Genomic DNA, 12,795 nt, shown 5'->3' with positions numbered 1-12,795 from the left:
AGGACCTTCGAGACATTAGAAGCATTTTTAATCTACACCTATCCTGTTCATCTAAATTTATATCAGAGGGTGGTGGAAGGCCCCAAATGTTAAAAAAAAATAGTATGGAGCATGTCATTTTGAAACTGTAGTTTAGTTTCTACTGTATTCACTGGGCCAGGTGTGTACACATGGAGGCCTCTAAACTGCATGTTATTTGAATATCCATGCAGGCTTTTTCCACTGTTTGGAACCAAATGTTCTCTCTCCTAGTAGCTACTAATGTTGATGCACCCAGTCCACTGAGTGTTACAAAAAAAAATGGATATCAAGCAAACCTCTTAACCTTACAAAGTTGGTCCTGCAGCAAAACATTGTTCAGACCCACAGAACTTTATTTGAATTCTAGTAGAGACTCAAAATATGTCAGGCTAAAATTTGGGGAAAGGTGGACATGGAGTCTTACAGTATACAGCTTCCATATCCTCATATGGAATATATCTCATACTGTCAACCTCTGTGGGGAAAAGTTTTCTTATCAGCTCAAAGGAAATGTAAGTGGAAAATCAAAAGTTTAAGAGGTTAGACCATTACAGAGGACATTGATTTTTATTGAAGACCTTTGTCGCGATACTGTAATAAACACAGTGTTTGCCTAAATCCACTGAAGTGCTGAGTACACATGTCAGGGTTTAGTAATCTGTAAATTAACCAATCAGACTGCTTGCTGATCCTTGTATGTTTTCTACTGTCAGCTGTTTTATGAGATTATTTATTATTCAAAGTATGGTCTTAATGTTTCTGACATGCAAACACATCATTAAGCTAATCAGTGGCAGCATGCACATACATGTATCAGGACTAAAAGGAAAATAATGAACATTTGATATTTTTCTCATCGTTACTGTCACAATACTGTATACTGACTTGTGATATGTCAAAGCACTGGAATCAAGAAACAAAGATGTGTCACAAATCGCTGCTGTGAAGAGAAAATATGTTTGTTTTTAATGATTATGAAGTTTGTGCTTTAATGATCAGATGGTAACTATGTTGAATACTTATATTCAAACCCCACTGAACATTTTCCAAAGATGTGTAATTTTCGATTGATAAAAAGGTTATGTTAAAGAATTTATCCAACAGTGGATAAATTAGAAATTGTAGGCTTGACTGTTCATGAAACACGTTTGTCTGTACTTTCACAGCTACCCATAAAAGGTACATTTATAGCAGCTGTTAAATCATGAATGTGAGCCTGTGGGTATTAAGAAGCTTAAAGGACCATACCAGTGTTTTTATCTGGGTTTTCAGCTCCTTAACTACAAATCATGTATATTTCTCTTGTTTTGCAGACTAATTTTAAATGCATGGTGGACACTAGGATGTATTTTTTCAATCAATTCCAAGAAGCTGTTGGTTTCCAACTAATTGATTGTCACTCTTTACTGAAATTAAACATCAGTTGCCTGGAATAGTGGTTGAAAAAAAAACACACCCAAAAAACACAATAGCTTGTTTTACATACTTGTGATCATGTGAAGTGCATGTGATTTAAATGTGCAAAAATGTGCAAAATCACTGGTGTAACCTTTAAATGTAAAAACTCAGACTACACAAAGGCATTAGATAAACAGTACATAAACTTCTGTTCCAGTCAAAAGGAATTAATCAGTCTGAGGCCAGTGGTCTATTTTTCTGTTGCAGGAAAGATAACATACATTGTTGTGTATGTCAGTGCGTCCATTAATGTAACCATGTACATGTATGTATAAATGACATTAAAAGAGCAGGGCCACCTACTCGACCAATTGTGAGTCATTTGTCTTGTTTATCAGATCGCATTGATTAACATACAGTAGACCTTTACAGAAAACGTTTACTATTTACTATAGTACATCTTCCTCTGTCGCTGTCAATTTCCTGCTACAGATTTCTTTTCCTGCTGGGTTGTTGTGCCACAACACCACCACTCCTACTTGAACCCTTTTCTCTATTGGGTTTATTGAGTGCCCACTTCTTCACAGGTCGTCATTCATAAACCAAAAAAGAAATCAAATACCCCACCATTCATAGCAGGGGTGATTCTAGGATCAAACCTGTAGGGGGGCTCAGCCCCTAATGAGAATGTGACACGGATACACTGCCTTGCAAAAGTGTTAATTGCCAGTTTTAATTGCTTACGGCCATAACACCATGAACACGCCCGATCTCGGGAGCTAAGCAGGGTCGGGCTGGGTCAGTACCATAGACAGTAAAATAATGGACACAGCGACGCCATATATTTCTATGGAGACCAGTGAAGTCACTTTTCCGGTGATGGCTGAGCGTGCTGCGCAGCCTCAAACTGAGATTGATGACGTAAATGTGACATGAGCAACCTGTCTGAAAGTTGTAAGTCTTCTGGTAGCTGTGCCAAGAGAAATCTCAATCATTCCGAATCTTGCAGAGACGGAGAGCGTAGGTATATGTAAGGAGAAAACATTGGCACAGGCTAATTATTGCAAAATAAAATGCTAGTTAACAAGTTAAACTTAAACAGCGAATGTAAGTCGAAACTGCCTGCGAGCTTCTCCTGTACTATACGGTAATTCCTCTACTATGCAACAGAAAGTTGCGTGGTTATGACACAATCGTTAGCCTATTTTTACAAAAACGTCTGCTACGAGGCCATAACGTGAGATACAAGGTAATGGAGCTTTTTATACATTGTCGTGTTTCTTTAGAAATAAACAATGGACAAATAGAGTCTTTAAAACGCTTCAGATGTAAAGTTAATCGCTGTCAAAGTGACGCCAAAATGAATGGGAGTCAACGGGATGCTTACGGGAGTACGCTTTCCAGATGCACGCTACCCCCTTGGTCAGTACTTGGATGGGAGACCGCCTGGGAATACCCATTAGACAGTGAAAGAAATGGACACTACGCCATAGACGTATGGCTGCAGCCTGGAGACCTCCTGTCTCCCTACCGTCTCATGCCCTCCCAGCTGGTGCCGTCCCAAGCTTTGACTTTTCAGAATACGAAATCGCGAATTATTTTCTAAATGAAGTCAGTTAGTGAGCATGATGCAATTAATTGAACGCCGTTTAAACTTTTAAATTAATGATAGCCATACATAGCCTATAGTTGGCAGATTTGTGGATGTTAATGTTATCTCCCTGATGTTGAAGTTTGTTGTTTATTTGATGAAACCTGCGTCAGCGTTTAGTTTGTTTAAGCCATATTACATTAGAGGGTTTCATTTTGAGGTCCATAATTCCACACATTGTAATCAAAACAATACACATACGATTGTGTACTACTACAGGTTATGTTTATTAAATGAAGCCCAAAATATGTTGGCGACTAGAAATCGCTAGTATCAGCTAGCGCTAGCTAACGTCAACGGTAGGTAGCTGCTAGCTAGCTAACGCTAGCAAGAAGGGTTTCTGGTGACTTTGCCTGGAACCAAGTCGTAACTCGTGACTTGAAGTCATAACTTATGGGATAAAAAGTGTGTCTGGAACGCAGCAATATTGTGGAGCAATTCGCTCTTCCTACAAAAAACAAAACAACAGACAAGATTTCTAGTCCCTCCCTGTTTAGTCAGCCAGCCAATTTGAGCTAGCTAGATAGCTTTGTGAGATGGCATGTCAATGGATGCGACAGCAGTTAGCTAAATAAGTGGATGGTGAGAGGCAACAGGTAGGATTTAAAGTGTGACGTCTGTGCTTGGAGGCTCTCAAATATTCCGTTGGGGAAACGTATGACGAGCTGCATGTCCCCTGCCCTTTGCCATAATGTGCAACGTAACGCATGCGTTATGCCTTATGTGCGCGCACTCACATATTAAAAAAAATGCACTGGCGCCAAAGTTGTTGCTGCATACCCCTCTGACACTGGGTAGTTGCGCCCCTTACTCAAGATTAAAAGACAGATTGAAAAGATTGTTTTTTAAGATTGTCTACTGCAGCCAAACTACTGCAAAATGTATGTAAACTAGTAGTTTAATTACATCATAGTAGTCCACTACTACCAAACACTTCATATTCAACAACTTTAAAAAACTGTTAGTGGTGTTTGACCATCTATAAATAACTTGTGTTCTCTAGTTGTAGTTGCTTACGGCCATACCACCCTGAACACGCCCGATCTCGTCCGATCTCGGAAGCTAAGCAGGGTCGGGCCGGGTCAGTACTTGGATGGGAGACCGCCTGGGAATACCCGGTGCTGTAAGCTTTTTGTTCTCGTCTTTCATCAGCAGAGGGTGCTGAAAAGAGACTCAATATGTGGTTTACAAACAAGATACCAAATAATACTAAATACTCTTTTGAGTCATATTTTATGGTACAGTAGACAAATAATAGTCAGCAAATTATACTTATTTTATTGAAAATATAATTGAATTACTTGTCTTTGGTTGAATTTCTCAAGGAACTGTCAAAAACTGACAAATTATCATTTCCAAATAATAGACCACAAAGTGATCCTCTGAAATTATTATTATTTTGTGGGACTAATAGTCAAAAATCCTGAAGATATTCAGTTAATATAAAATGGGAAGGAAAGCAGCAAATCTGATGAGAATCAGTACAACATTAAAGTGAAAATTACATTTTTATTTGAAGTGCATACGATTTGGCCATTTTACTAAATAATATTAAGACTTAATTTTGTATCTCTGTTAGATACTTAGGTACCTGGATATTTTTGTGAAGTACAAAATTGAGGTCATTTTCATACTATGGCTTTACAAGATGTGACACACATGGATGGAGACAAGAAAGACAAATGTTTAAATACATTTAATATGAAAATAACCAAACCTGACCATCCACCACCCTGTTACCAAACAAAACGGCAGAGAATTAAACAATCAATTTTACATAAATGAAGATAGAAATTAGCATTTTGTGTTAGATTTATATTAAACATTTCTCACAGTAGTAGTAGACAAAAGCAACACCACAATTCATCTTTCCAGAAGACACCTTCACTTCAGTTTTTGTTCTTTAAAGTATCAGTCAAAAATGTGAAAAAGTATTACTGCACAAAAACATGATTTTGTAAACATTAGTAATTGTTTAGGAGTGTTTGGTTTTATAAGTGCATTAACAGAGGTAGGCCTATTGAGGTTTGAACTTGAGGGCGAACTCCTCCAGCGCAGCCAGAAGCTTCTCCTCCTCCTGGGGGGTGCACCTGGTGGAGGCCAGCGGCAGGTGTGTCGCCACCGCTTTGCGATCTAGAATTTTTTTTAGGAAAAACACATGAGCCAGCATTAGAGACGCTGAACCACAAACATGTTATGCAGAATGATAATATTCAGAGAGTTGATTGCGGAAATCAGGATCAATTTCAATTTAAAAGGTCTTGCGGTACCATAGAAACATGAACATTGAGGCATCGCCCTTGACGATTGAATTCAATCACTCATCATAATTATGCCCCAGTCGCTCGCCTCCCTTTACAGGAAGCCTTCATTCGGTTCAGTGCTTTGATATCAGTTCCTATATAATGTTTTGTCTCCATCAGGATCTTTAGTTACTAGTTTTCAAATTAAGATTTCACACACAAAACATATGATCAGCTTATAAAATATGACAGAATATACATTTGTAAAAATTATATCTACCTCAACAACAATGCACATTGCATAGTATATATCATAATATAAAAAAGTCATAGTATGTATGTCGAAAACATTCATGGTACAGTATGTCGAAAAAAGTCATGGTATAGTATGTTGAATAAAGTGATAAAGTTATGGTATAGTATGCCGAAAAAAACGTCATGAAATGGGCCAGCCTGGACTGGGTATCAAACCTGGGTCAGAGTCTGAAGTGACTACTTGTTGGTTGTTGAAAAAAGCCATTAAAAAGTAATAGTATGGTATGTCGAAAAAAGTCAAAATATAGTATGTCGAAAAAGTAATTAAATTGTTAAAAAGAATCATAATTACACAATATTCCATTAGCATTACTGATCAAATAATATAATATTTAATGGTGAAAGACTCGGGCCATTATAGAATAATATTATATTATTAATGATGGCTGTATTTTATTTAGAGGAGGTCCTGGTATTGTGAATGCTGGCTCACTGACAGCTTACTGGGCCACTTACTCAAACTAAGCCATTGTTAATGTTATCAAATACACCAGTGCTTTTCCTGCTTTGGCAAGTAGAAATGTCTGCTGTGAAAAAGGAGTATTGTGTTCTTTTACTTTTGATACTTTTAGCTCGAAATACATCTTTACTTTTACTTAGGTAACATTTACAATGCAGGACTTTTACTTGTAAAGAAGTATTTATGCATTATTATACCATGAAGTTATGGTTTGACTCTTGCTCCATTATCCAGCTAAAACGTGATAGCAGAAAAAAAATACCCTGAAAGAAGAGTCCGCTCGGCTGCTTTGCGGCGGCCGCAGACACGGCGAGCCACACCGAGGTGTCGGCCCCCATGGCCTCCGTCCTCAGTTTGGACTGCATCTTAGCGTGGAATGAAGGCATGGACGTCTGGACAGCTACAGAGACAAAAAAACTAAACTGCAAATCACAGAAGCAACGTTTTCTGCCACATGCCACGTGCTATTCATATGTATCTTTATCACAGTGTACAATAAAGTACACAGCATTGATTTTGTTTCACCGCATGTGCCAACTCTGATATTTAGAACATGTTCCATTGTTATTAATTATAATGTATTATTATTAAGACCTATTCCGCTGTGTCTAGAAACCAGTACTTTAAAATGACCCCGGCCGAGTCAAAAAGAAAACTGTCCAAAGTGAAGTCTGTTGATCATCTATATATATTGTCTATTATCTCATTCTGCTTTCACTAGCAATAATCAATAAAATAATTGCTGGGAATTGGCCTCTTCAGTTTGTCAGATGATCAAATGCATCTGCCCTGATATTATAATCTACAGCTCTTCACATACATGCTGCTACAGTACAATGCTTCCCTGCCTCCTGGACTTGTGAGTATACTGGTTTATATTACAAGGTCATATTTAATAACATGACACAGAAATAAAGAAATATAATCTCCTTTCTTTTGTGTACCTGGTGTGTCTGCCCAGCCAGGGTGCATGGAGGAGAAGTGGATCTCTTTGTGCTGAGAAGCCCATCTGTCTGTCAGTATCACCTGCTGTCTCTGTCAAAATGACAACACAAAAACACTTCAGCAAACACGGATACATGCCACAATCATATTGTGTTGTTGCACATCAGTCTCCTTTACTTTGTTCTGAGCGTAGGCCATGGTGCCATCAAATGTCCCCTTCTCAAACTGGAGGTCGTCCACGTTCAGCTTCTGTGTGAGCATGCCGCCTGACGACACCGTGACCTGAGAGGAGACAGTAGCAAATGTTCATTTTTTAATAAAGCTTAAAATGTACACGCAGTCTGCCTGTCTGTGACGAGGTCCGACAGTAAAAGCATCTTTCCAAAACGTATTTGTGCTTTTGACGCAATGATTGCAATTCAACCCACCACTCTTGGGTCTTCAACCTTCTTCAGTGCAGATATCAATGCTGTGGTGAGGATGTATGTACCTGAAAATAAAAAGGTAAAAACAGAAGGTAGTTCAGAAACACTTATCCGCACTATCTGCTGTCGCTGAGAATCCAAACTCATTTAAAAAAAAAAAAAAAAAAAATTATATTTGAATTATTTGTATTGCCTGGCTTAAACAATTATTTACTATACTGTACTTGTACATTGCTTTTGTTATCACAACAGTCACTGAGAAGTGGCTTTATTTTGTTAAATAGACAGGAAAGATTTTTGTAGGAAAATGTGTTCAGACTCAGCAGAGTAAGTTATTGTCTGGTGCAGGGTATTAATTATATCAATATGTCTCCGGTTGTTGTAAAGATCCTATTTGCTCTTATTTGGTACTTGCTTTCCTCACTTCCTTTTACCTCACTTCCTTTCCCGGCCTTTTATGCTGTCACTACCCGATGTGAGTCGAGTGCGTTTATGTACTGTCTATGGTCGAGTGCAGATGTGAGTTGCGCATGCTCAGATTTAAACAGTTTACAGCATAACATGTGATACTGAAATCTGTAAAATCCATAAAATAATAAACTTTTCTCATTACAAACAATAACAGAAGATGGAAATCATTTCAAAAACGTTTTAGCTATCTATGATTGCTTGATTGCTAACGTTAGCTCAAAACGCCATTCAAGTGACAGCCTTCGTTGTGTTTGATTGCTAACTTGTAGCCAGCAGTGAACGAACTTCGTTATGTAGGCCCATTTTTATTGTATTGACATTACAGAAGTCTCTCGTTAACAGGTTCTTGTAGGCTACTTGTCGCAAAGTGACGCGGGTAATGATAATGCTTCTGTCACCCCTAATTACCTGAATGAGTTCCCCTGGTCACTCCTCATTTAGGACTGAACGCCCATGTGTGTTTTGTTGTACTCCTTATCATTTGCACCATCATTTTGAGTGGAAATAAACCTTTTGTTCAGTGGATTGACGTTTCCTGGCTCTTGCAGTCTAACCGATGCCCCATGATGATAGTACCAAAAGTTGTCAGATTCGTAGTTTACCCTTTTCTATGATCAGATAGTTCATGATTTTAAAAATATAAAAAAATATTAATCGGTTGTTATTTAAAAGATTTAAAAACTTTGGCTTCCTTTGTCAAAACATGTTTACATTTCTTAAAGTAAGGTATCCAAAAAAAGTATTGTTTCGAAATTGGTACACAAACTCAGGTATTGCACTGGAACTAGTATTTGAAAATACTTACCGAGTGTATTTGTGGCAAAGTTCTTCTCCAAACCTTCCTCAGTTAACTCTCTCTGGTTGACCATACAGCCAGCATTGTTAATCTGGTTAACACAACAAGTGATTAAATTACGATAACAACCAGTGTGTGTATTACAGGTGAACCAACACATATCTACATAACACCTACCAGTACATGTACGGCGTTGCTTTGTAAGAAGTTCTGGGCGAACTCCCATACTTGTTTCGCGTTGGACATGTCAACGATGTGGACGTGAACGTTCTGGGAATAAACAGGAAACATGAACACAAGAGACTGATATTTTACTTTCTGTTAAAAAAAAAAAAAAATTCTGAATATAAAAGAGGACATTTCCTTATGTGTTATTTACACTTGTGCGACTTTGTTAAAAATGAAACAGGCTTTTGCTGGTGGTTGCGTCTAAAGGCCGTTTTATGCTTCTGCGTCGAATCGACGGTGTACCCCCGCAGACCCCTCTGCGTCTACGCCGGACCCTACGCCGTAGCCTGACGTGCACCTCTCGAAAAATGTAACTACATGTCGCAGCGACTCACGTCGCTCGCCGAGCGACATGAGTCGCTGCGACATGTAGTTACATTTTGTTACGTGGCTTGGTAGCGTTGCATTTCCCCTGACTAATTTCCTGGTTCTCCTCCATAAACAACATGAAATCAAGGAGAGGGTTAACTTTTCCTGCTACAGATTCAGAAAACACAGGAGAGACACTTTGTTTCTCTCACTATGACTCTAGACTCTCTCACTGATCCCTCACTCTATCACCCACACACACACACACACATTCCGGCTCGACGCACACACCAGCGCACAAGTATAAACATCAGGCCACTTACGTAGGCTACGGCGAAAGCTTAAAGCTGGCAATCTGAGAATGTAGGATAATTCTACTGTTGCAAAAGTCGTAATAGCAATTCATATATAATTTAATATATCTTCACCTGCTGCTTTTTTCACAGCAAATTTAATCAAGACAGAGGGAGGTCTTGATCTGATTTGCTGAGGGATTCTGCTGACCAAAGTCAGTTAGGTGACTCATTTCACCACAGAAAGGACCACATTTATCTCAGTGACCAAAAAAAACTATAAACTGTGCCCTCTGCAGACAAAAATATATATTTTAATAAAAAAATAAAAAAAGATAAATGTTTGACAAGTATCCCTGAAGTAAGCTGAAAAATAACCTTGCCCTCTCCTGACCACAGTGCTCTCTGCTGGACAAACAATGTAACGACACTTTTTTTCAAAATTACCTCCAACACCATGTCAGTACTGCCATTTCTTTTTGCATATCTGCCAAAATATACTGTGTACTGCACAACTGTATCAGTTGCATATTTGTTCGTTGAGTTGTCTTGTTATGTAAGAATGAAAACTTTACAGAAATATTGATAAACACCATGCATTATGTGTTAGCTCTACCTACAACAGTAAACTCTTATATTCAGTTACAGGATAAGTATTGCATAATGTGTTTTCGCATGAAATTAATTATTTTGAGTAGTATCCGTTCAATGTCTTAAAATGTAAGCAGCCCTGTAAGCATAAATAAATAAATAAACGGAAACAATTGTCTTTGAAAAAAGTGTCATTTATAATAACAGAGTTGTGCAGCATGATATAGATCAATTGCAGCGTTTGGTAAAGACAGCGAGCAAAATTATTGGATGTAGTCAGACGTCAGACACTCAGCTATGGTCAGATCTTATTGTGAGTAAGGCTGAGCAGATACTTAAGGATCCCACCCACCCCTTATATAGGAGGTTCCAACTCAGCAATTGTGGCAATAGGCTGCTGCAAAGGTCAATTAAAACCAAAAGGTTTAGCGTGTCATTTGTCCCCTCTGCTATTAGACTTTTTAATGAAAGACACAGGACAAGATAATGAATTGTATTGTCCACTCTTGCAACACTGTGTTTTTCTTTTATTGTTTTTAATTAATTTGGAATGTTGCCTTAGGCCTATGTGTTTCAAACCTGCTACTGATTGATTGACTGACTGAAGTGTAAGTGGGGGAAGGCTGTGAGTTGTGTTCATATCTAACTATTAATGTATAAGTTGTTTTGGACAAAAGCGTAAAATAAAAGCGCCACTTGAATGTACTGAAGTGTAATGTGTTACAGCTGTCCACGAGCAAAGAGATTCCTCAGTTGGTCAAGTTTATTTATAAAACCCAAAATCACACATCATTTGCCTCAGAGGGCTTTACAGTCGGAACATACGACACCCTATATCATTAAACCTTGATTTGGATAACAAAAATATCCCCCCCCCCTCCACTTGGACAGGCAGACATGCATCAGATTTCTCACCTGATTTTTACTCCGTTCCACAATTTCATCTTTGGCTGCTTCTGCTCGCCCCTTGTTTCGACACACCATGTGAATAGTTCCCCCTGCAAACATTAGGTGTTGTTAGTGTTTTACAGGCAAATGACAAAAGCTGGTAGAAATATTATGAAGACTAAAACAAGAGGAGACTATAGCACACAAAAAGTATAATTTAAATAAAAATGGTAATTTTAAAAATAAGGTAAAGACAAAAGCATACAATATCCATAAAATGCTATAATCAAATACCAGGCTAGAAATGTAGGTTTTAAGATTTTGTTTAAAGATATCACTTTTATACAATTCAATGGTTGTGACAGAGGATATCTCTAGTAACTAGAAGAACTGTTTTTTTTCTGTCATCGCTGTTCTGTTTTCCACAAGCAGAGGGGAATAACTGACTTTTTTTAACTGTTGACATTCAAACACTCACCTCTGTTGGCTATTTCCTGCGCTGTGGCTTTTCCTATCCCACTGTTGCAACCGGTTATCATGAAGGACCTCCCACTCAGGTTTACATCCAGGTCTGCTGGAGCAAAATGCTTCGCTGCAGCTTCATAGCCACTCCTGTTAGAAGGAGTACATTGAATACAATACAATACAGTAATACTGAGGTTGAGACATTTAAACGTCTTCTGCTGGTCTGATGTCTGCAGTGAAGATCTGGTTTCATTAAAATGGGTGAAAGGAAATATGGATATGGATAGTGCTGTAACAAATAATTAATCAGGTATTCATTGACAGAAACAAAATAGACAATATTTTTTTTCTAATTAAGAATTAAGTCATTGGATCAAGCAAAATTTACTTTACTTTATACTTCTACCCCGCTACATTTTGGAAGCCAATACATGTACATGTTACTCCACATCATTTATTTGACAACATAAGTTACTTAGTAGATTATACCAAAAAGAAATCCACTAATAAATTGTGATGTATTATTATAGGTTAAGCGACCCATTTAGAAGTTGAAACTAGCTCCAGCTGCAACATAGTGATGATTGCAGATTAATGCATCAACAATTATAGTCCTGTAAAATATAATATATTTATTCTGAAATGGGCCATTCTGCATAATGAGTACTTTACTACTTATACGTTTTGAATACTTGCTTGAAAGTAAGATTTTAAATGCAGGACCTTACGTGTAACGGAGTATTCTTACGATGTGGTAAGCCTACTTTTACTTAAGTAAAAGGTCTGAGTACTTCTTCCACCACTGACTATTTTTACATTTTATAGACTAGTTTAGATATCATGTGTAACATTAACCCCTGCTAGTTAACCAGTAACGTTAGGCCTATATGTAACATACTACGCAGCCATACAATATCTGAATTTTATCACCAACAGAGCAACAGTTTTTCAAACTTGAGAGTACTATCTAAAGGTACTTCTCAAGGTTCATAGTACGAGGATTAGGTAATGTTAAATGTTGCACAAATCATAAAAAATTAGAAGAGATTTGACTATCTCTCCACTTACTTTGTATACTCCTGGAGTCCTTTCACAAACCAAACGGCATTCCTGTAAATCGACATTTTTAACAAAAATGTGTCTCAGTTTGTGTACAAAAAGTGTTCAGTTGAAAGCGGCGGAGTGAATACTATCCAATGTTTTTGTTTCATAAGAATGACTGGTAGTGGTTATGTAGGATGGGCGGGGAGTCACTTTCGACCACCGGAAGCCAAATATTGCTTTTCCTGATTGGCT

General features: G+C 37.9%; 1 protein-coding gene and 1 non-coding gene across 3 annotated transcripts in view; one reads left to right on the top strand and one right to left on the bottom strand.

The window, feature by feature from the left end:
* dhrs12 (dehydrogenase/reductase (SDR family) member 12) overlaps window positions 1-12,795 on the bottom strand; it is a 15,240-nt gene extending 2,445 nt beyond the window's left edge. Inside the window, exons 1-10 of one of the 2 annotated variants that reach the window (XR_004898044.1) lie at window positions 12,568-12,795; window positions 11,513-11,646; window positions 11,062-11,144; window positions 8,903-8,995; window positions 8,735-8,816; window positions 7,462-7,523; window positions 7,211-7,315; window positions 7,033-7,123; window positions 6,351-6,488; window positions 5,015-5,203 (exon numbers count right to left, since the gene is read on the bottom strand). Coding sequence is in view for 1 of the 2 variants with exons in the window: in XM_031278378.2 (XP_031134238.1) it covers window positions 5,088-5,203; window positions 6,351-6,488; window positions 7,033-7,123; window positions 7,211-7,315; window positions 7,462-7,523; window positions 8,735-8,816; window positions 8,903-8,995; window positions 11,062-11,144; window positions 11,513-11,646; window positions 12,568-12,623 (960 nt within the window). In the remaining variant the exon portion in view is untranslated. Of the gene's footprint in view, window positions 1-4,748; window positions 5,204-6,350; window positions 6,489-7,032; window positions 7,124-7,210; window positions 7,316-7,461; window positions 7,524-8,734; window positions 8,817-8,902; window positions 8,996-11,061; window positions 11,145-11,512; window positions 11,647-12,567 lie in introns of those variants that run through there. The other variant, XM_031278378.2, reaches the window with a different exon arrangement.
* Window positions 4,082-4,200, top strand: LOC116050871. Its single transcript, XR_004105191.1, has one exon. It is a non-coding gene; the product is annotated as a 5S ribosomal RNA (ribosomal RNA).

This window comes from Sander lucioperca, chromosome 8 (assembly GCF_008315115.2).
Source record: "Sander lucioperca isolate FBNREF2018 chromosome 8, SLUC_FBN_1.2, whole genome shotgun sequence".
NCBI lineage: Eukaryota > Metazoa > Chordata > Actinopteri > Perciformes > Percidae > Sander > Sander lucioperca.
The sequence above is the reverse complement of the archived record's forward strand: the minus strand, read 5'-3'. Positions and strand labels throughout refer to the sequence as shown.